Below are 24,424 nucleotides of genomic sequence, written 5' to 3'. Positions count from 1 at the left end.
AACATGGAATGGAAACTCTTTTCGTCACGCATGAGTAACACTTTACGCAAAATGAAAAATGCATTGGGTTAAATGCGATTTTGGCGTTTTTCGGCGGCGAAAAACTCCAAGTTAATGTAACCATAAGAATTTATTTAAATGTAATTCAAGTAGTTTCATCCTTAATCTTTTAAAATATGTGGATGATTTTAATTATGACGCGCTCTAATACACTTTTTAACCGTCTGTTACAAGTCACCTTACTGACTAAAAATATGTTAATACGTCATCGCGTCAACCTCAAAGATGACGTAAGACATGTAATTACGTCATTCAAGTGATGACGTAATGTTTTAGATTTGCGTATCTGCCTAAAAAGCAATCATGGGATTCAGAAACCTAATATTTGAACAAAACAGTCTGAACCCAGAGGTCACATTTTTGCAGTCATTATTGGGTATGTATCAAAATGTTTCATAGCTCCTCTTTTTGTAAAGACATATGTTGGACAGATAGTGCAGTACTACATGAAGTAGTTTTTGGTCCAAAATGTCAGATTGTAGCCTTTGTAAACCAGATAAGATAGGGCCAAATTTAGCTGCTTAATTTTAAAGATTGTATTTACTTGGTTAACCATACTTAAATCTGGCCGTTTTTCATCTTTTATGCAAATAATATTAAATAATAAATAAATAGTGGTAACTATCTAAAACATATTGACATAATCAAATAAATTCTTGTGTCGTTTTTTATATTCCATTGGTTTTGAGCAATTCATGCCACATATGAGCCGATGCTCTGTGAATATTAATGAACTTGCTTTTTTGTACTAGTAATCTACCTTATACATTTTTCCCACACATCACTGAGTTTTCTATTTGATTTCATTGTAAATATTTGGTTGCATATTGGCATTTTTGTCCGAAAGTTTGCCTTTTAAGTGTTGATTAGTCCGATATCCCTGAGAAGAAAACAAATTTGATGGAAATTATTTTTGTCAAACTATTGCACACATAACAGAAGTATTTTTTTTACTCTTATCATAACATTTGGTTGAATGCTCATGACACAGTTGAAAATATGTATGTTTTGTTAAACTAAACATAATTGCCTTTTGTTTCAGCAAAATTGGACCTTAATATATTAACAACCTTTTTCACTTGTCATTTTTTTTCTTCTCAGATTATTTTTAAGTAAAACACAACAGAATTTGATTTAGATATGTATTAAAATGCTTCTGAGGAAACATGTCATGTTGAAGAAAAAGATGAAAGTTTTCAGAATTTGCTCGTATGCAAACACTTAAAAACAAATTATAGTTGGTTTATATTGGAAGTATTCCCACTGCCCTTGAGTATTTGCAAGCAATCAACAAATATTTTGTCAGGGCTTAGCTTTTTCAAACCCATATTATGCACTAAAATGTTGTTTTGTGTTGGACTTTACTGACAACATTTGCACTCAGCAGTATGAACATGGTGTTGGTGAGGTATTTCCTGATATCAACTGATTTTAATAATTTGGCTCATTATAATATCTTCATCTCCATCTTCATCAAGATACTGAAAAAAGCAGTCATACTATCGTTTGTCAACTGTTTGTCAAATGCCCTGTTTTTGCAAAATAAATATTCCCAAACAATCGCATTACTGTGTGCAGAGATACTGTCCTAGAAAAAAAACATAATAAGCAAGTAGTTGATTTTACATAACAAGCATAGTAGTTGATAATATTACTCGATTTAGCCTCCCACTGCTTGCAAACAGCAAAAGCGCGCAATTATTTGTTTATAGTTTGACCCAAAAGGCAGTAGACAGCAAATCGCCTTAAAAGATGATGCGACACGATTTATTCAAAATCATCCACATATTTCAAAAGACGAGGGACCAAACTTCCTATCACTTCAAAAAAGTTTTAAATTTTGTTCTATTTAATGGGTTTTTAAGCCCCTTAAAAAACACCAAAATCGCATTTAACCCAATGCATTTTTCATTTCGCGTAAAGTGTTACTCATGCGTGACGGCGCACTTTCAGCGGAGTTTCCATTCCATGTTTTAGTATTCTATGGTGCTATTTACCTTCAGATTCGTATTGGATATTGTTCTTAAAAATTAAAACCCTTTATTTTGTTTGTCTGGTTGTGCTGATAAAACTTTCATGCCAAACACAGAAACCAGAATTCTTTTAGCGGATTTGCTACACTAGCCCTGTTTACATAAAATGTTTTGCGAACGAAATTCGAGCCGTATAAAGATTGATAACTAGTACATGTACACGACACTCGTATGATTTAATGAGGTCAAAGAACTGCACAGCAAAAATTTACATTCATTATCTTGAACTTCACGGAGATGATTAACATTGTAAAAAATTTTTTATGACGAAGCCTGTGGCAATGCAAAAAATGCCATGTGGCTTTATAATTTTTGTAATATTGCTTGTTATTTGGTCTTTGACTGGCTGGAAAATAAACGATACGGATGGCTAAGCATAAAAGTGACGTTATCGCACGGTAAATAGTCAACACGTATTGGCATTCAAAGCAGACAGAAAAAAAGTATTTTTTTTGCTGTGTTTTTATATTAGGTTTTTCCGAGTTTGCAAACTGTTGCAGCGAAGGAGCGCATGAACCCCAGCTCTACTGTAGCCACGCTTAGAAAAGCCAGAGAATACATATATTTTAAAAAGTAAGTCTATTGTTTTTGCATGTGTTTGCTGAAGAATGTAGTTTGTGTTGACAGTTCAATGTTTCTGCATAATGTTGAATTGATGGAAAATACAAAGTACTGAGAGGGATTCAGTCACACTTTTGGATTTAACCACGCTTAAAGGCTGTAGGTGGTTGCTGTTGAAAATGAATATTTATAGTGACAAAGAAACCCATAAAGTAAAAACTGGTATAGATGCAAGCAATCATTGGAATAGTTATGAGAGAAAACTGTGGACGGTGCTTCTTTTTGTTCTCACGGCAACCTTGTTTGCGGCCAGGTTGGCCATGCCTGTCTGTGCAACCGCTATGGCCAAAGAATTTGGCTGGAATAAAGCTGATCTTGGTGCAGTAATGGGTTCATTTTTCTGGGGGTACATCACAACGCAAATTCTTGGTGGCTACATGGCTGATAAAATAGGTGGTGACAGAGTTTTATGGATGTCATCACTTTTATGGAGCTTTTTAACATTTTTCACCCCAAATATTGCTGCCATATCATCACCATATGTAAACACAATGTTTCTTTTAATGGTATCAAGGGTACTTTTGGGGGTGTCTCAAGGAGTGCATTATCCATCGATGATGAGTCTTCTGGGTCAGCGAATTTGTGAAACGAAAAGGTCTTTGCCATCCGGTATAGTGACAGCTGCTGCCAACTTTGGATCTCTTGTTTGTGGCGGAATCGGATCCATCATCCTTGAGCATCATGGATGGCAGCAGACATTTTATGTCACTGGGATATCCGGACTTCTTTTGACATATGTGGTACGGTCATTAGCTGAAAGACCAAAGCATAAAGTTATTTCAATTGAAAGCATGGTATATACACAACCACCTAGCACCAAGCCAGAAAGCATTCCGTGGAAGTTTATTTATTCACAGCGATGTGTGTGGTCTTTTATGGGAGCACATTTCTGTATGAATAACTGCTACTATATTTTGTTATCGTGGCTGCCAACATTTTTCCATGACAACTTTCCGGGTGAAAAAGGGTGGATATATAATGTTGTGCCATGGTCCATGTCAATTCCAGCTAGTATTCTTGGAGGCTGGCTAAGCGAGAATATGATTAAATCCAAATATTCAACCACCTTTACACGAAAAACTATGCAGATTATAGCAATGGGTGGAACTGCTGTGTTTGGTATTCTTCTACCATTTTGCAGAACATTCATTTCGGCACTTATATGTGCAGGCTTGGCTGTTTCTCTGCAGACTTTTCATAACAGTGGTGTGCTGGTGAATCCTCAAGATTTGACGCCGAAGTACTCTGGGTCTGTTTTTGGGGTTTCAAATGCAGTTGGCTGTATTCCAAGCTTTGTTGGAATTTATATTACTGGCTATATCCTAAATGCTACAGATAGTTGGAGCTTTGTGTTTTTGTACATGGGTATTGTAAATTTAATCGGTGCTGTTATATATATACTGTGGGGGTCTGCTAAAAGAATTGTATAGCACTTTAACTGAAAAGTCTTATATTTTACTGGATTATTACATGTGTTGTTGGTAGGGTTATCTGAAGCAACACAATTATGTGTGCAAATGCCGATGTAATACTTCATGACATATCATGTTTAGGCAAAAATTTTATATACCTCATTACCTATGCAGTTAAGAAATCCACCTATATATTTAAGTGTGCGGGTGCTATATTTATTTAAACACCATTGTTTGAAGCTCAAAACATCTCTGTTTTACTTTAAATTGTTCTACGTCTGTGTATACACTGTAGAACAATGTTTAATAGGCTTGCATAAAAAATTCTGTCAGATGTTACATGAGCATAAATGAAAAACACCCATCTTGCCACTGAATTGAAAATCATTTAATAGTTCATCAAAACACTGTTGTCATTTATGATAGAAGCTCATTTGTTGTTTGACATTTTATTGCGAGCTTTTTGTTGCAAACAGTTGTGAGCTTATTTTACCCTTGCCTTTGTTACTCTTGCGATAACATTATTTATAGTCAGTCCTCTTCACCCAGATGCCTTATTACTGTTGTTTGGATTGTGCAGGCTTTCTTTCAGACTTTAGCTGGTGACCTTTTCAATCTCAAAAAAGACATGTGCATGTAAACTATTCCTTCTATCTTCTGCTACAAAGTGTTCCCCTTCACACCATAAAAGTAATTTGGAAGGAACAAAATGAATCCCATGGATGATCCTTTAAATTCAATCTTGGCAGACTTGTCAGCTCTCCAGCACGAGGCTTCTCAACCACGCGTGAGTAGTTATGGCTTTTAACCATATTTTAATGTATTTTGTACAAAACATTGTTTTAGACATATAAAAGTTTGTATACTTTGAATCGCCTGTTGTCTTTCTGGCCAACAAAGGCTCATTATTAGATTTTATGATGCCTGTAAAACAGGTGAATTATATACATATCATGAACAATGTCAAATAAATGACTTCGGATTACTTACAGGAGTTGTTTTGGACAAATATGCACCTGTCAAATGGGTCTAATGATTTATATATCTCAATAGGAAATTCGGGTAAAGTTTGAATACCAAGGTGAACTTCGTCGTATGCAACTACCCCGACCTTTCACCTTTGACCATCTACAAAACATGGCAAAGAGAATTTGCCGAAAACCGAAAGCCATGCTGTTTTCAACTGGAAATAACAACGATGTAAGAAACTTTTTTACTCCCTATAAGAGTTCAACATTTTAAAACAAACTTATATTACACAACATGTTTGTTCCAATTACTGTTGATATACATCAATTTAACTTACCAGTACACCCTAAACACTTTGTTTAAAAGTAAAAGAATATTTATTAGTTTTAATAAATAAACAAAAATTTGTCATATTTAAACCATCATTTGCAGTTGAGAATTCCTATCCAAAATCAAGCAGATGTTGATCAAGTGATCCAACTAATGGACCGTCATTTGCTACACAACTTAAGGATTACTCTTGTTGAAAAGGTGCTTTTTTATACATTGCTTAAAATTTGTGTATTATAGAAAGTAATAAAAGACTACTATAATTGATTCAAATTCATGTTAAAGTGCAGTGTGTAGCTGTGAACAATAGGCTGAATGGCATTGTGAGTAACAAAATCAGGCATTTGTAACACAAGCTCCTGAATAAAAAAGTACCACTTTCTCATTAGTTGGTATCAGCAAATGATTCACAATGGTCTAACGATACGCACGGTCGTACATCTTCTGGTGGCGGGTCGTACGAATCTAAGCAGTCATCCCCTTTCGCTGAACCACAGCCACCAGGCCTTAGATCATCACAGGTACTTAATTGAGTGCTTTTAACTGTGCGGAATTCACATTTTTACAGCTTCGTCTGAATGCCACTGGTTTTCAAGTGCCCGATTAACTGTCAGTCACTCCTCTTAGACTGATTGGCAGCATAGTGTGGTGTGTATTGTATGTGCTTGATGATGTATATACTTGTTCTTTGGCACTATCTTGTAAAATACTATGTAGGATTTTGCAGAAAATTGAATTAGATTCAAAATTTGTATGTTCATTAGCACATAGTGGATGCTGGAAATGTGTTCTTATCATATCTAGGCAACCTACTGCAATAGACAAATGGCAATATTTCCTTCAGTATACACATGGTTTCGTTCACTAGAAAACTAAGATATCGAACCCAATTCACACAAACATCCCCGTGTTTTCTTCACTAAAGACCAAAGTCTTTGTTTTCCAAGTTTGCATGCTCGAAGCAAACTTTTTGCTCATTAATATTTCACAGCGTCACAATGGGGGGAATCAGTCGACTCCGGGCAGGTACTCTCCCCCTCCAGGTACAATAGACGAAAAGGAAATACAGAGACATCGGGGTTCCCGAACATCGCTAAACAGTGAAGGAGAATTTATCCCCGATTCGGTAAGACTGCTTACCTCTAAAAAGTTGTAGGTTCAATTGGGTGTGTAATTAAACTGGCTTCCTTGTCTGTTTTTTTTGTTGTTGTGGAATCATTCATGAAGTTATTTTTGTACTTGGATACTATGAAAGATAATAACAAAATGGAAAAAAATTTTGGCAATGTGCATGGCACTGATGGATTGTTTTGCTTCCTTTTAGATGTTCAGTCCTCACCAGTATAGCAGTTCAACATCACTTGACAGTAGTCTGTCCAGTCCACATGTTGGGTCGTAAGTGAAAAACTTTATCAAATTATTTGAACTGTTGAAGAATTTATGCAAATCTAATTACATAGTAATGCCCTACATTGCCAGTACAAATTAGATTTAACTGATTTAGTGCAAACATATTATAATATTACTTGTTTGTGAATAAAAAGGACATGGTTGAATTGACAAGACAATCTAAAGGCCTTAATCCATATGCCCAGTCACTAAAAACACAAATAACATAGCAAATTTTTTTCCAGTAGTATTTTTACAATTTAATCTTTCTCTACACAATATCATGTTAAAGGCCAACATGTATACATGTCAGAAACCTGTGTTTTCATAATTTGCTGATAGTGTTAAAGAAAATTATGTCAGTAAAAGAATGTTTCATTCCAGTTTAACTTGAATACTTTATGTACCCCCAGGGACCCATGGAACCATCAATTAAGGGGTGCTGGGTATCCTGATGAAGAAATGGATGTGTCACCCACTCCACACAGAAAAGGGGGCACTTACCCCAGAAGGCTACACTCGGCTGCAAACATTTCTACTGAAGAGAGAAAGTTAGAAAGTGAGTGTTGATTTCCAATAGTTTCAGAGCCTGTGGCATGATGTGTTTCAAGCTGGAATATTGTTTATGAATTGTGCTTGGTTATAAGCTGTTAAATACAACATTTGATTAAAGTACAATAATAATTGCAGGTTTTATCAAAAAATTTGACATTTTGAAGTGCAATGTTCAATATATATACATATGCTTTTCAGCAAACAACTCAAACTGTGCAGTTTTTGTGTTAGATTCATGTACATCTGTTGTACAGTGTGCCAACACATTATAAAATATTTGGCCTTGTTTTGAAATTATAACCTATTTCCTCAAGTCATTAAGTCTGCCAATGTATGTCATATGTGAGTTTGTTCCTCATCAGTTTATTGTTACATTCAGATGCCCGAACATTTCCTCGTATCCGTCCATCAGTTCAAAATGCCCGCTTTCTGCCCAGCAACTTTACCTCAAGCAACAATCTGTAAGTGTGCCATAAGTAATGTTGTTTTAGAAGTTTGTGGCAGCATTTGATTTCCATTCTTGTCCATGTTATTCAATTGAATAAAGTAAAACATTGGCTCAGCTGTATCGGTATTATTATTATTTTTTGTAACATTTTACATATATACATAGTGATTGATATATTTATCTGCGTCAAAGATCAATGACAGTAACTACACTAAAACAATATTGGTTCTGTAACCATTTCCTAAAAATCTAAAATTGGCATTGAGCTGTAGGTAACAATTATAGAAATAAATGTAGTTGTTTGGCTGTCTAAACACAGTATATAGGCAAACTAAGCATGAAAACCTCTGTTATGTAAAACAAGTCTGTGGCAATGATATTTTTCCAAACAACATGACACAGAATGTGGTACAAGTACCTTGTTGTAATGTTATCAACTACATGCATTTATATAAAGCCCTGGGGCTGAAACTGGCTAAATACTTAATGAATCATTATATGAGTTTGTCATTTGTCTGATAGTTCTTGCTACCAGCCCACAGGTATTTTGCTGCCTCAACGTAAAGTTGATTAATCCTGTCCTGTTAGCTAGTTTATGCATGGCAATGTTATAAATGGTGCTGAATATAGCTGAACCCATTTTATAAGAATAAAATTTTATTTCATTGTGTCTTGTATTAAAAATGTTCTTGTATTACTGTTAACATGATCGTAATGATACAATTAAATACATTTGGCATGTGCACGACTGTCAGTAACAGGTTTACTTCCTTGTTTAACCGCAGCCAAAAACAATTGAGCTTTAACACCACCTCTTTACCAGGTCTTCCAACTGCAGCAGTTGCAGTAGTGGATTGGATTTGGAAGAAATGCACAACCAGTTTAATGTGTCATCAACATCAGTTGCAGGTGTGGTTATAAATCAATAACCAAGTTAAGTTTGTATGTATCAATGAAATGTCTGGTGGCCCTGTGTGTGTTTAGCCGGTGGTTATTTGTCGATAACCATATTGTTAAAAGAAAATTGTACACCATGTATAAAGTTATAACCACAAAGCTTGACATATTTTTAACTACAGTGATCAAAATGTAAAACTATTCTAAATGGTTAAAGAATGCAGTTGCTTGTGCGTAAAAGCGGTTGTTTCCAAAACAAAACGATTCTCTGACAAATGTACTAAATTGCCCACGCGTAAAACGGACGGCCCACATCGTGAGATACCAACGCACACAACCAACAAAACTGCGTAACAACACAACGCTAAAATCGGGTCTGAGATGGACATAAACCAAGATTTTAACGTCACATCGCTGGACGTTTCCTTGAAACTGTGCGTAGAACGTGCGTAAACACAACACGCTCAGATAACGCAGTGGAGATGGTGTATGACTCTCCAAACAGCGCGTGCACTCATCCGTCGGTTAACGTACATAATCGCCGCATTTTTGTGGTTTTCGTAGCGCAGCTTCTCAAACACGTCTGTTCAACTGTACCTGCCAAGCTGTGCGAAGTTTTTGGGCTCTGTGAAAGTTTTCCATGAACATGCGTTGATAAATTGTGACGTAATAAAGTGAACGGCAGCGAACTGAAGATGGAAACTAAACTGAAAATTTTCCTGGTATAAACTTATGCTATTTATCGCCAGCATATGGTGCGTAACGCAATATTAGTCATATGTCGTATTCTCACGTTTTTAGTCATATGGGTCCGTGCGATTTTCAAATATCATATGGTTCATAACACCGAATTTGACCTAAACAAAAAGTATTTTCTTGCGTTGCTGAGGGATATTTGAAACTTCAAATAACTCATATCGATTCTCTGTGGGCGAATGTTCGTGGAGCAACAAACAATTTTGTGCAACTTTTTCAGCCTGCAAGGCCGACATTCCAACTGCAACATACTTTTTGTGCGTTTACTGACGTTCCGGACAACGGTCTCCCTCAAAATAAGCGCCACGCTGTAGACCAATTATTCACTTTGCATTATACCCAGTTAAACTGCTGGTAAATCATAGGAAACTGGCAATTACCGACTTACATGACGTCACGAGAAAGTTATTTTTTTACTGTGTCAAGGTTCGAGTCCAGCAAGCGCGGGAAGACACCGACGAACGGCCAGTGACGTAACGACGGTGGATCAGGGCGGTCAACTAATATCCCACCTTGTCAAATGTAAGCATATATTTCCATTGCAGCATAAATATGTGTGTGTCTTCTAAAAATAGGAATATATTTTGCAACGCTATCTGACATGTTCCGATTTTCCATGGTAACATCCATGGTATATGATTGTAACGTATCATGACTTGATGCATCTTAAACTTCTTTCCCACTACAGATGGATTTTCAAAGTTGGTTGTGTGTCAAACCTTGGATCTGGTAAATTAGTCGTGGGAAAGAAGTTTAAGATGTTCTGTATCTCTTGGTCTGCTTATCACTGTTAAAACAATTCATTTTTAACTGACTAGGAGTAAAACATATACTGAGACATTTTGGAATACAAAAGTGACCAAATCCAATTTATCCTATTTTATACAAATGTTCACGTTTGTCATTTTCCTACAAATGTACATCATAAAATCTATATTTAAAGCCTTGGAAAGTATGTTAACATTACTTGTGTTCCTCACAGCACCAAAAGCGCCCGCCAATTGGCGCAAGGGCAAGGTACTGGGGCACGGAGCGTTCGGGAAGGTTTATCTTGCGTACGACGCCGACACCGGACGCGAGTTGGCGGTGAAGCAAGTTGAAATACACGCTGACAGCCACGATGCCTCAAAGGTACAACTTCTGGTTGCGATTCCCACTTTGCATGTATTTTTCTCCTTTGTTTGTAAGTAGGGCACGCCGAAGGTTTAGATTTTGCTAATTTTGTCTCTGTTTGTGCAAGATAATTGAGACAAATTCGCTTTTACGTGAAGGCTATTTTTGCCCACGCTGATAATCTACTCCAACGGCACGCACGCTACTGGCTGGGGTCTGCTATCTTAACCAGACACTTTACGCCCCAGTGATAGCTCTGGGGGTTTTCCTGCGTTAGAGCATGCTGCTATTTTGCATCAACCAAACGTCGACACCGTCTTAAAATATCTGTGCGTTGCAATGGGGCGTAAAGTGTCTGTTTCTCATCATTTTGACCGCGACTGGATCTTGCCGAAACAAGATTTTTTGCCGAGGTTGCGGATGCTATTCTTAGTAACTTTTATCATATGAAAGGGTGTTGACGTAATTACTGATGCAATGTTGCAGGGCGTGCTGCAAAAAATGGAATAATTCTCCGTTTTACATAATAAATAGGAATACGATGCTTTTGCAGTGGTGGTACACCTCAAGTTTGACAAAGTTACGTAAATTTGTAAAAAATGTACAGTGAGGTACCAATTCTGTATAGTTTTATAAGTAGGCTATATGGGTTACGAAATGTGGACGTTGAACGGACAGTGCTGTTATCAAAAAGCCAAAAAATCATCTAAAGCAATTGTAAGGTAACCTGTAATCATAGCACCTAAAGTATAGCTCTTTTTAATATCACCCTTGTGGTTTGGGTGGTGTTGTTGGTTGCACAGTTCGATTCACATCAAATGCAAAGAATGGGCCGAATTAAAGCCGCACCCTACTTCAGTAATAGGGCCGAAACTTTTCCGTTTTCGAGTCACATGCAATTCCGTTTCCTCTGACACGGTTGCAACAAAAGTGTATCATTTTCACACACAACTATACAGTATGTCGAGGCCTTGTATTGTTATACATGCAACCATGCATTTCCCTGTCATGTGATTACATGTGTGTTTTCCATTATCACAACACAACCTTTGAATCCCTGTAAAAGTTGGTGCCAGACTCACTATTTCCCCATTTATTTACTAACTCTGGTCTGTGTTTTGATAAACCATTGCACACAAAAGTACATTACATGCCAGAAGTACAGACGAGACCCTAAAAGGTCGAAACAGTGGCCATCTATATGCAGCTCACACAATCTACGTAGGCTTCATGCTATTTTAGCATTTAAGGCCCAAAACTCAGTGTTTTTGAAAAATGAAAACGAAAGATAAAAAATTTGACCGCGAAATTCCATGGGAATTAATGATCATCGCAACCACAGTACATGTCCTATGTGTTCTTACGACTGCGAAACCCAACGACCACAGAATAGATTTTATCACCAGAGACAGCGCAAACACCTTACATCAGCCCTAAAGCATCGTAAAATCATGAGGCAGCGAAACCCTGGAAGTAACTGTACGTTATACGTTACTGGCCATACATCGTTGGTTAACAGCGTACAATGTTGTTGTGACGCCAGCGCAGTGTAAATGATTTACCATGAGGTGTCTGTTTGTCTGTGGTGTCGTTAACCTCATATGAAACCATGCAATAGTACCTGCATTTCGCATGTGGTACTTTTGCATAATTTACTGCACAATCAATGCTATATGTTTGGACCTAATAATTAAATATGGGATGCGTTTTTTGTTTGAAGTGGCGTAATGATCCGCCTCTGTCGGATTTCGACAAATTCTCATTGTTTGCAATAAACTTAGGCAAAATCTGCATAATTTTAGTTTATTGTTGTTGTTTATTCAGTTAAACATGACGTAGTATTTCAACAGACGTCACAAGCGCTTGTGTTGAATGTAACAATAGATGGATAAATACAGAGCAGTGCGTATTGTGTTTAAAATCAATCACACACCGGCATACGGAGGTGTGCAAGCTGTGAGAGAAAACATAATGTTAAATGATGCTGCATTCGTGTGTCAGTAGCACGATATCACGTTTAACATCCATCGTGGCCAGTTATGCGCTTTAACAAACAAGAATGCCAAGGTTTAATAACGGGGGTGTGAATGATTGCACTGACACTGGGCTGTAAAGATGGTACTAAATTCCAAACGAATGTATACTGGTGGTGAATCGAAGCCATGCTTTGACAACAGACAATTTCGCTTGCGCCAGGCTACTTTACGAACGAAATCGAACAATAAAAACTTGGTAGCTGCTGAGACCCGCAGCCTGCAGCATCGTTCTATAAAAGGCGCTGACTTGAACTGGGTTTATGGTCATGGTGATGATTAGCAGGTCATCAACTTGTAACCCAACGTAATGCTGTGTGGGTAAGATAACGTTATTTCTATCTATGACAGGAAATCAAAGCTTTGCAGACTGAAATTGACCTCCTGAGGACCTTGAACCACGAGCGGATAGTACATTATTACGGCTGTTCTGAAGATTCCAACACACTTTCGATATTTATGGAGTACATGCCAGGGGTAATTATCATTGTTTTTTACGATTGTTGTTTAAGTAAAAATTTATGCGGTTTTTAACCATTTACGCCTCGTTGCATTTCTCTAGCAACGACCAAGGCCCTATGCCCACTGCTCTTCCATAAAAAAAAATCCAAAGGCACGCAAGCAGCAACCCTAAAACGCGGGGTATTCCCATTATTTTGCAATGATGTAATGTCAACACACGAGGGTTGCCGCCTATCCAATGTTGCGTGTTTCTAATTATAGCTCCACGCGGGAGCATTGTTATCTCACAACCTCTCTTGTGACGTAATAATGGAAGTGTGCAGATCATTTTGTGCGGTCGCCCCTGGAATGTTGAATTGTAGGCTCAGCTAAGATGGCGTAATCGGCTGGTTTGGGAATGTTGTGACACGTTAATCACCTGATCTTTAGTGGGCGTGGAGCTGGAAGTGTTTGTTGGGTTTATAAACATGTATATTGCATTTGATGGCTCTTTTTTTACCTGTTTTAATTGTTTCTACGAAGTGCAGTAGTTTATTTGCAATGCATTTATCGTCTAAAACAGTGGCTCTCATTTCCCACTTTTAGTGTAAAGTGAATCCTTTTTTCCCACTAGTCACATGTAAGTTCTTAAAGTTAGAATTTAATTATTGCATTTGCGCTATATCTGTTTGACGGCATTGCATGACATCTACTTTTGTATGTTTTGGTGCGGACTAATTTTCCACTGGTTAAGAATCGCTGGTCTAAAACAAGCATAACTTGTAAAATCAAACTAGTAGTTGATTGTATCACAAAAAACTTTTAAGTGCTTCAACAAGTTGAAATTAAACCAGGACAAATTCCTTTTACCAGGGCTCAGTTAAGGACGAAATCAAGTCGTACGGAGCCATCACCGAACCGGTTACTTGCAAATACGCCCGACAAATCCTGGATGGCCTCATTTATCTACATACCTACCATATCGTACATAGGGACATTAAAGGCGCCAACGTATTGCGCGACGCATCTGGCAACGTAAAACTAGGTAAGTTCTTGTTGCTCAACTTGGACATGCGGAGCTTGTTGGGTCTTTAGATTGGTATCAAAAGCTGTTTATGTTTTGGATGTCCTAATCGCACTTATAGGCTAATCAATTGTCAAAAAATGAAAATGTTAGGTTACAAAAAACTTAATTTTAATGTGTTCCCGTTGCTATACTGTTACAAACGAAAGTGTAATGCACAGATTAAACTACATTTGATAATCCATATCGACAAAATTAAAAAAACGAAACTTACACAATTTCCACTATCTACCCTCAGGTGATTTTGGTGCCGCCAAGCGACTCCAGACCATCGTAACCTCGTCAGGCCAAACCGTAGTCGGTAAGTTCACTTGTTTTGTAACGGCTTATTACGTCATCGCGGTTATTTGACGTCATCACCTTCTTGGAACAGGTACGCCTTACTGGATGAGCCCGGAGGTGATAGAAGGAAAGGGATATGGAAGAAGAGCTGACATATGGTGAGTTCACTATTTGACCTTTGCGCTATTTTCATCGTAGGTGGTGCATGAAATGATAGCACGCAACCTTATTGGCCTCGTGTACGGGTAACCAGCAGGGTTCGGTACCAGGTTTGTTGTAAAAATAGGGTTTCCAAAAGTTAAAACCTGAATCGCACTCTATAGACAGTGCACACTCTTTTTACCTACATGTATACAAGGTCCCATCCTTGCCGGTTGTGACTGTGGCTCTGGACTAGCTGATAAACTAGTCAGGCACATATTTTTCATTCTTTAAGCACCGCAGTAAATGTCGATCTTTAAATTTTCACTAGTTATTTAGAATTCTACTGGCAATATCCCTATGTTTACGAGACTTACAATCTGCTAACGTTTACAGGAGTCTGGCGTGTACGGTTGTTGAAATGCTAACAACAAAACCGCCTTGGTACGAGTTCGAAGCAATGGCTGCCTTATTCAAAATTGTCACACAGCCAACCAACCCCCAACTGCCACCCACTGTTTCACCAACTGCCAAGGTAAACGCCTTCAAAATAAAGGGGAACCTGTTTTGGGGTTGGCATGGTAGAAGAGTATCTTAATTTTTTTTCAAAGAAGCTCTTTAATGATGCGCTTGTTTAAGCGATTTTTTTTAACTGTTTAAATATTGCTTTATTAGCATCATGCCCCTTGTACCAACAAGTTTTCAGTAACTTTTGCATATTGCTTTCCCGTAGGATTTCCTAGCCCGAATATTCGTGGACAAGGACCGTCGTCCTTATGCTGGAGATCTTCTGAAACACCCGTGGTTCAGCGGTAATTACTTTTAAACGTCGTTTTGAGTCGCATTGTGGCGGCGCCGGCCTGGACTGAAATGACCAAGGATGCGCTGGGACTGAGGAAGTTCACCCCAAGTTCAATTGGCCTCGTTTGAAAGTTGCGAGTTCGAGAGAACGAGCGAAGAAGGTTTCCCTTTTTTCCATGTTCTCTCGCTGATTGTTCGGTGCCTGAAGCTGCTTAAACTGTCTTTCAACTTGCAATAAGAAGATGTAACGGTCCTATGAAGACCCAGCGTTGTCGGAAAGTTCCATTTGCATGCAATTCATTTGTTCCCGAGGCCTAATCGTTGGACGCTAAGACTACAGTCTTAATTTTAAGCATTTCCGTCGATGTTTTAGTTCAAAACAGGCATGAGCAACACGCGAAGTGGTCTAGGTCATTGACAAGTTATTATAAAATGTCGTGGACAGTTTTCTTTGATATGTGTAATATAAATTGGTGCATTCCAGAAAAATGCGACCCCCATTTCAATGGCAGTTGCCCATTTTATGTGTTTAAGCCTGTGGCACAGATGAACTAAATATCAATTTTTCTCAACCCGTCATTTCATCCCATCGTCTGTGCTAATAGTTGGTAAAAAGGATTAAATCCGGATAGTTCTGTGGTTCGTTATGGCCGATGCAAATACCTGCGTGTAGCTTTTCCTTTCGAAACAAATGCAGCATTTTTGTATCATCCTTTCATCACCCTGTAATTCATTTTTCCATCACGATCGTATCTTTCGTGTTATTTGTATTGAGCTGTACTGCTCTCTTCCCTATCAAGTAACCCAAGCCAGCTCGCTTTTCAGCATCTCCAACGACTGAACAACTCCCTCACGTTCCTCATTTTACTTGCATCCCGTTTTATTCCCTGTTTTACAACCCAAAGGAAGGAAATTGGTCGTTGAGATTCCCGTTGCAATTCTATGTGCAATTTTAAAACATGTTAAGTCACGTTCTATTAACTTAAGGTCACAAATGCTCCTTTGTCTTAAGCTAGAGGGGCTGCTTTGGGTGGGAAAAGGACGGCAAACCTTAATATTTACGTTAAAAGCAGCAAGATTGGTTTGCTGTCGATTTAACTTACGACACTCCACAGATAGGGTTATTGGGAATTTAATGAACATTCCTATGAGCTGACGTATCTGTTTCGAGATTCTTGTGATTTAATTTCCTTCCTTTGCGCTATTCCGCCGTCACAAGGTGGCGCTTTTATTGTTATTTACACCAAGTGTTGGAGAGCAAATACAGGCGGCAAAATATATTTTTATTTTATTACTTTTATCGTTCCCATATAAAATGCCGGGCGCGTTTTTTTGCGAGAACCGGTTCACCATAAACCCAACGTGTTCATGTCGGCCGTCGTATTGACTATAGAACCTCTATCCACTGCAGCCATTTTAGTTAACTTATAACATACGTCGGTCTTTTGTATCCACGATCAATGCAGTTTCCCCTTAAACCAGATGTTTGTTTTACCCCATGGATTTTCCGCGATTTTTCTTAAGAAAGCCAGCGATGTTTTTTGCTGAAAAAATCTCCATTCCCCAGCTCAAGTGTTGTTTGTTTTCCATCTGTTTTTTTTTTCCTTTTTCGCAGCCGTTCGTCGTGTAGCAAACCATCTCCTGCATCTGTGCGATTTATGCATTCCTATCCTATTTCCCATTTACTATTTAAATGTCGTCGTATTTGCAGCAAATTAAATGAGGAATCGGTGTCGACGACCGCCGTAACATTCTGCCCAAAATGTACTATCACAAAAATACTAACCTAATTTCGATACTGTTAAACAACTTCCTCTCATTGGATAAAACAACTGTTACTATCGTAGAACTAATAAAAGTGTTTAATATGCGTCTTCCAGTTTTATCACCATTTGTTTCCTGCAATTCCCATTCACGCATACATCCACACAAATCTTTGACTGCGAGCAGACGTTTTCCACAAATACACACGCTTGTCGTTTAATGTAATGCCCAAGCCCTGATATCGCAACTTGGGTTGGTTTCGGACAACCTGCCTTGCAAAATCGGCCAACGAATCACCACAACACAGACTCGGGTTTGTTGCCTTTTCCCAGCACACACTCACACACTTTGTTGGTCTCTGTGCCTCGGTGTAGCGCTGTGCTCTTTCCTTTGCCCACTTGCACTACTTCGTCTCTTGTCTATTTCGTCCTTTACGTTTTTTTGCGCCTATAGAGTGTAATAACATGAAAATAAAGTTTCCGTTGCGTTCAGGTTTCTCGACCCGTGTTTTTGTGAATCAGAAGAAATTTATTCCACGGGGTGCAAGGAAGGCAGTTGTGTTAAAAGGCTGTCAGTTACCGTTGCTAGAGCGCACAATGGTAAGAAAACGGTGCCATGGTGGCATTTACGCCTCACAAGAGGGGTGATGCAGCAGGTTCGGTACACCAAATCCCATACAGTCTAGGGCAGTGATTTTTAACCGGTGTTCTGCGGAACACCAGTGCTCCGTGAAAGATCATCAGGTGTTCCGCAAGAAATTTGTTAGTTTGACTGATGTTCCGTGGAACACGGGTCAAAAATCACTTTTTTATGAAAGTAATCATCCACTATCACCAATGTTCCAATGTTGTGTAACAATAAGACTCGTTTTGTAATAATAAGAATGTAATTGCGCGAGCCTGTTGCTGGATAAGTACAATGCCGCAGTACTTCCAACAATTTGGTGTTCCGCAAGATTTTTTTGATAAAAATAGTGTTCCGTGGCCCAAAAAGGTTGAAAAACACTGGTCTAGGGTGCCATGAACAACAAAAGGGGCTCTGAATTGCAAAGGAGCCCACTAACACCATCTTTTCTTCAAAACCACGGTTTTTGTAATGGAAAAGGCGGGTATAATAACTATATGTGATTTATACGTCTGCAGTTTTGTTTAAAAATAAATAAAGAATACTGGTAACGTTGTTCTGGAAATGGGTCCCCATTGTTGCCAGCATTGATGGTCCAAACGCATAGGATAAATTGAAAGCGAATGTGTTCGGCTTCAAAAGAAATTATAATAAGAAACTAAATGGTATCACTAACTTCTTAAGCACCATTAAGTTTTTTTTTGGCAGAAAAAATAAAAATATTAACAATTAACAGAGGTTCGTGTTTTTGAAAAACGATGCAATGATGTGCGCGCACCACAAACACAAGATTTTTGCGCGAATTTGTTTGCTTAAATATGGAGGGTTTCAATAAAAGGGCTTTCACCGTTCATGGTGCATTGAGCCGGTCCACGTGGCTGGCTCGGTGTGGAATCGCAATCGAGAGATTCCGAAAGCGTAATTTTTATGAACTTGTGGATGTTGGTTGCCGTTTGCACCGACGCCCGGCTTCTATTTTAATCGTTCTGTGCCACCTTGGGACGAGGCTGTGTTTCTCGGCGACATAAACGAGCGATTATCTCAAATGGGCAAGTCTCAATTAAACATATCTCATATTGATTACACAGTCAGTGAAGGTTATGTTCTAATTTTGAGAATAACTATTAGGTGCAAAAATGTTTATGCTTTTCGTGAACATAGAACATTTGATAACATAAAGCCACATAAAAGTATTCTCTACCGGTATATATATATTATATTATCCTATTGTAAGAAACATTATACCAAGCTTTATTTTTTTTGGAAGCACCTGCAATTTATATACCCCACCAGCGGCGCTAAAGGTGTGGTACAAAAGGCGAAGATGCACCGTAACAGTTCATAAAGCGGTCGCTCCTCAAAGGCTAATGGCTTCAGAATTAGAACCTCAGGTAGTGTTGGCAGGAAGTTTATGGATTCACTACGAGTGGTTCAAGCAACTCGCAAACTTTTGTGCACGTTAGCAATTTTACTAGAAATCAACGACGCAACGTTTAGTTTTTCCGCTTTCAACAGCTGTTCGTTTACAACGAATAAGTTTTGTTTTTCTTATGTTTGTGGGATGTAGAAGACTCGCGACCACAAAAAACGAATTATTTAGTATCCCAATTATCTAATGTGTTTGATCGAGTTTGCGGTAAATTGTATCAGGCAGCAGGCTTTGCTACAGTGAGTGAAATGCAGCAATATTTTCTCAGTTTCCAAAGGCGGAAGCCCAGCCAACTCATCTACCGTAACGTTTGAAATATCATTTAGGAGCCCAGATATGCTGAATATCTTTCATAATAAGTATCAAACCCGTGGGAATAAGCGACATTTTTCAACAAAAAACTAGATTATTTTCAGTTTAGCAAGTTCCAAAACAGCTTTATTACGTAAGAAATGTTCTGTGTCATAAAATTTTTGCCTAGAATGATTGAAGGGCGACTTGGCAGTAAGATCAATGCTATAAAACCCAACACTTGCTATCGGATTTAATTCGCGGCGATTTTAACTTCTGGGAGCCCTCAAGGCGATTTTCAGTAGCACAGGAATCGGGTTACACCGTTTATAGATACAGACGGAGATTGGTCTTGCATTGCGTGTGCTTTTTGTTGTTGATAAGGCAGTGGTTGGGAAATAAATGGCAATTTACTGTGTGTGGGGGACAATTGCATTATTTTTTGTGACGTGATGTCACCAGTTTAACGCCTTACGTAATACAGGTCGGCTTTGGAATGATTGAGATTAACTTGTTGATCGGTTTGATTTAGCTTTTTTTCGGCAGTGCCTATGCAACAATGGAAAAATCCCTTAGGTGTCCAGAACTTAACTTATTTTCTCGGCGAGCACAAGCCTTAAAAGGAAGCGGTTACATCACTCGTTCGCACCTGTCCAATTACTCATACCAATATTCACTGGTTGTCAGACCTTATAAAAGTCCAGGTCATGAAGTTTCGCCATAGATACAGTGGCAGGTATGTCGAGTGGCGAGCAGTTGTTATTAAAGGGAGGCGGTCGATTCAGGCACATCACAAGGAGGGTTTTCTTTGCATCCCCACCCCAGTATCATGAATGGCCGATTGCCGCGAAATGCACTCCCGACCCACCGCCGTGACGTCATAAAGCGCATGACTGTGACGCACTCGGTCGCCGTTGGTAACAGCAAGAGGACAATGCCGCATTTTTTAGTTCTTTGGGCTTATTATAGCTATTTTAATCGGCTTCTTCCGCACAGTATCGTGACGGTAAACATAATCAACTTGTAATTTGTTTTGTTAAAAGGCTGTAAATTGCCATTTGCTATGTTATGGTTTATAACAAAAAAATTATCATTTTTAGAATACTGTGAACAAACCCGTTTGAAAGTTGTGATATAAATGTTATTTTTGCAATAAGTCGCCATGAAACGTGTTGTGGGCATTTGTACACTCATTATTGTCACTTAAGTTTTAACATATAGGATAAGGCTGGGGATAAGTTGGCGTATCAGGATCGATTCGATTTGTTTTGATAAAAACGATACAGTCCTTTGCTCTTAGCTCGCACACGAGGGTCCTTACGCCATCCAAACACAGCCTACAGTCTCCGTCGCCAGGATGGGAAGGGCTTTCAAACGAGAGTTAAAAAAATGATGTTTTTTAAATTATATTCTGTCTATTCGAGAAAAAGGGATAAATCGAGGGTATATTTTACGATTAACGTAAGGAGTCTGATTGAACAAAAAATATGTTTCGCGTTTCCTGGTATAGGAAATACTTCACTTTGTTCATCAAAAGTAAGACTTTCTAAAACCTTTAGGCTCAATACATTATAACATACCTCTGACACTTAAGATATAGTACAGAAATAGCCTTTTCTAAACCAACAAGAGCCCCGGCGCCAGGTAGTGGCAACATGAAACGCGCGGGTCGCCAGGTCACGTGTCTCTGTGACGTCACAATTATGATCCGGCTTTCCTTCCATAAACAATGGCTTCGAGATCAAAGAGGCTTTTGATAGGCGAAGCCGATCAAGTTTTGTTGGAAAGTTAATTTGCGGGCTGCTGGCTTGTTGGGCCGTGATGTTATTAAAAGGAGAAACTACACGTTATACTTCCGTAACGTAAATTACATACTTGCCCAGTTTTCAGGTATTATCATAGTCGTAAAAGTCGGCATTTTACTTTTTAATAGCTTGGATGATGTTGCGATTCCATTTGAACGAATTAAGCACGACCACAGTCCAATGTAGATTATACTCGTCAGCTTCATGGGCTACAAACGTAGGCACACATTACTAGTCGGTTTTCCTGCGACAAAACGCAGCAAAACACAGTAGAAACACACACGCTCGTCTAACGAAGCAAAAACAACTTGCTATCGTGCTATAAAAGCTACATTTCTAACGAAAAGACACACTTTTCTGCGTACCCGCTGCCCTGGAAAAGGTCACCCAGCGAGGTACAGAGCAATTACAATTAAGCATGACCATCACACAACAAAATCGGAGGAGATAACAGAGGGCTGTCCGCTTTGCAGTCTTTTCTTTTGATAAATGCGCGTGCCATACAAACGTGACTTTAGTTACAAGAGAAAGGAACCTATTAGGTTTTGGTTGTGTGTATTATGGAGAAATAACAGTTATTGTTTGAAGATGTTTATGCGCAACGCTTCTATATGGAGGCGCTTTGTAATTTGTATTTAAGCTGGAACCCAACAGTTGGCCGTCGCAGTCTTTGTGAAACAAGAAAAATGCCGTCCATGTTTTCGTCTTAAGTTGTGTGTGATAGCGACACCAAGCGCCCGACTGCAATGAGTATAGGTGGTACTCGCTCGCTCCAGAGAATGTCGTCTAATCCCATAATGAGCATAATTCTCCAATCACGTCGCAAGAACATTTCGACTGCAGCGAAGACCAAACGGGCTGCACTGCGCTGTGCAGTGTTGGCCATAACATTGAGTGGAAGGATAACATATTCGAAGAGCTTTCTACAGGCGAGTTAGATGAAACGTAACGATAAATGTGTCCGATTGTACATGAGGACTTTGTGAGAGCTTTGAAAAATTAAATTCAAGCATCAGGTCATTTACATCACTAAAGATCATAGTGTTTTTGTGTGACTTATGTTGGTAAATATACTGCCATGTACATGTACATCAAGTTACAATCGACGCTTTGCTTTCATAAACACATTACTTTATGTCAAAAAATGTAATTTTTGTATTTCTATGTAAGTTCGAGATAACGACTATACAGACAGCTCAGATCAAAGAATATACTGTATGTAAATTTTATGGCAGAAAACCGTCGCCAATGCCGTATTAAACTCAAAAACAGTTTTGAGTTGCAGAAAACAAATTATCCTTGTTGTTTGTGAGAAACCAAGGTTGAAACTAGCAGATGTAAGCGGAAGGGGCGAAACAGTTGACATTCCCACAGCAAGGGATCAAGCATGTAATGTAAAAGTGACAAATCTTGCGGGATTTAGTGGGTTGGATTCCCGCAGAGCCCTGACGACGGCGCCGTCGGTTTGGTGTGAATTTCTATGACGCCCTTTTAGTGTACGACAGTAACCATGTAACCGCTGTTGTATCGTGATTTTTTTTTAATTAAAATTTATAGATGGTCGTTTGGAAAATTGGGGTTAGGCTAAAAATGTGTTGTTTAATTTTCTACGTGGGGCAAATTTTGCAAGAGTCAGAGGTCGTCGGTAGGAAATATTTTTCTATTCATTGGTCGTGGGTTAAACTGAGATAGCGAATAAATTTGTGTTTGCAACAAAATTCGTTTGCAAAAGAGCGTCTCGTGGTTTACAATCCTGCAGCGTTTGATAAAGTTTATCGCGAGGTGAAATTCTGTTTAAATTTTGCCAATTTTTTGTGTAAATGTGAAAAACATGTGCGTCAGAGAGACAGAATTTGCAACGAGATTCGTGGTTGAGATAATGCAGTCGGTATCGAGGCGAAGTCCGACACGTCACCGACATACAGACGTCCACAAACAGCCGAAGCTACCGTGCTTTATTTTGATAAGGCGAATAATTCGTGTGCGGGGCGCAATTAAATGAAGCCGACCGTGTTGTCGTTCGCGCGCATGTCTTGTTATTCTTGTTCTAAAGTCGCCCTTGTTCGCGCATGCAATTATTCTAATGACGTCGACGGGTCGGGGTCGCCGGTCCCGAGCACGCAAAAGATAAGTTATAAAGATAATCGACGGTTTCCGAAGCCAAAGTGGAGTTTGCGAGCAATTACCCCGTCAACGGGGGGAAGTCCGTGGACCACCTGCAAGGCTGATATGTGCCGGAAGTCGGGGAGTGGTCGAAACGCATTTTGAGGATGCGGAAATGACGCTGGGAACGGAGGAACGCAGTAGACGTTGATGCAGACAGAAATTTTATAACATGCATGGGTCAGAGTTTCTGTGTCAAGGCGGCGAAGTTAACATTAAAAAGAGTAGATCTGTTAAACACGATATAACTAATACAGTGGTATCGCGTTTTGCGCAGACAACACTTTAAATAGCAAACTAAAAGTTGCCCCATCGCAAATATATAGCTTTATTGATATAGCAGATGTAATATTGATTGTGGTGGAAAGCAATGCAAATTTGGTCAGAAAAACAACAAATGTGATTGGGTCATTTTTAATGTGTTATATAAATCCACATGGAATGTTGGGTGTGGGTTTTGCGTTGTCTAAGCCTAAAGAAAAATGTCAGGCCTGAAATTACATGTGTTCGTGACGCATTAGAGATTTCGTCGGATTTTGAACTTGATCAAATTTCCCTAAAAGATTCGCCAACGCATAGCTCGTTAATGCGACAAACGCACAAGGAGGCCATTACGGCATTTAAGCAAACCAATGATCCAACTGTCTTAGCGGGTTTTTGCAGTAATGAAATCGGTGGGCCGCTTGTGACGTGTATTAGAGCTTTAGGGTATTTTTTTACTTATTCGGCTTCAGACTCGCCATTGAGAACCTGAAACTTGAATCAAAGCATGCCCACAAGCTATCTGCAGGATTTGAAGAAATTTGAATCGTAAACGCGGAGTTCTGCCTGTGTGAGGCCGAACTTCGGCCCCACGGTAATGAGCACGCGATAATAAGGCTTGTTGTGATGTAGATATGATCTAAGTCTACATTTATAACATGGATTTGTATATCATATCAGGTATAGCCACAAGAAAGATCCACTGATAGAGCGGTAGTGGT

At 38.9% G+C, this 24,424-nt stretch overlaps 2 protein-coding genes and 1 non-coding gene across 3 annotated transcripts; all 3 read left to right on the top strand.

Moving 5' to 3' along the window:
- Positions 1-2,525: 2,525 nt before the first annotated feature.
- LOC145912999 (voltage-gated purine nucleotide uniporter SLC17A9-like) lies at positions 2,526-4,700 on the top strand. The gene has a single exon (XM_083000500.1). The coding sequence runs from the start codon at positions 2,834-2,836 to the stop codon at positions 4,142-4,144; it is 1,311 nt and encodes a 436-aa protein (XP_082856626.1). The 5' UTR covers positions 2,526-2,833; the 3' UTR covers positions 4,145-4,700.
- Positions 4,701-4,710: 10 nt separating this feature from the next.
- Positions 4,711-17,608, top strand: LOC145912998 (mitogen-activated protein kinase kinase kinase 2-like). Its single transcript, XM_083000499.1, has 17 exons — positions 4,711-4,913; positions 5,180-5,326; positions 5,528-5,626; positions 5,815-5,946; positions 6,417-6,551; positions 6,750-6,820; positions 7,228-7,373; positions 7,749-7,830; positions 8,641-8,726; positions 9,897-9,992; positions 10,453-10,601; positions 12,968-13,093; positions 13,931-14,102; positions 14,380-14,442; positions 14,515-14,581; positions 14,961-15,099; positions 15,298-17,608. The coding sequence occupies exons 1-17, from the start codon at positions 4,836-4,838 to the stop codon at positions 15,388-15,390; spliced, it is 1,881 nt and encodes a 626-aa protein (XP_082856625.1). The 5' UTR covers positions 4,711-4,835; the 3' UTR covers positions 15,391-17,608.
- A 977-nt stretch (positions 17,609-18,585) lies between these two features.
- LOC145914837 (U11 spliceosomal RNA) lies at positions 18,586-18,722 on the top strand. Its single transcript, XR_014403406.1, has one exon. It is a non-coding gene; the product is annotated as a U11 spliceosomal RNA (small nuclear RNA).
- Positions 18,723-24,424: the final 5,702 nt, after the last annotated feature.

The sequence above is a fragment of the Ascidia mentula genome, chromosome 9 (assembly GCF_947561715.1).
Source record: "Ascidia mentula chromosome 9, kaAscMent1.1, whole genome shotgun sequence".
Lineage (NCBI taxonomy): Eukaryota > Metazoa > Chordata > Ascidiacea > Phlebobranchia > Ascidiidae > Ascidia > Ascidia mentula.
The sequence above is the reverse complement of the archived record's forward strand: the minus strand, read 5'-3'. Positions and strand labels throughout refer to the sequence as shown.

Coding starts and splice junctions, on each gene's coding strand:
- LOC145912999 (XM_083000500.1), top strand. CDS start 2,834: ATGAATATTTATAGTGACAAAGAAACCCATAAAGTAAAAACTGGTATA.
- LOC145912998 (XM_083000499.1), top strand. CDS start 4,836: ATGAATCCCATGGATGATCCTTTAAATTCAATCTTGGCAGACTTGTCA. Junction 10,602..12,967: donor ACAGCCACGATGCCTCAAAG/GTACAACTTCTG, acceptor TATCTATGACAG/GAAATCAAAGCTTTGCAGAC. Junction 14,582..14,960: donor GGAAGAAGAGCTGACATATG/GTGAGTTCACTA, acceptor TAACGTTTACAG/GAGTCTGGCGTGTACGGTTG.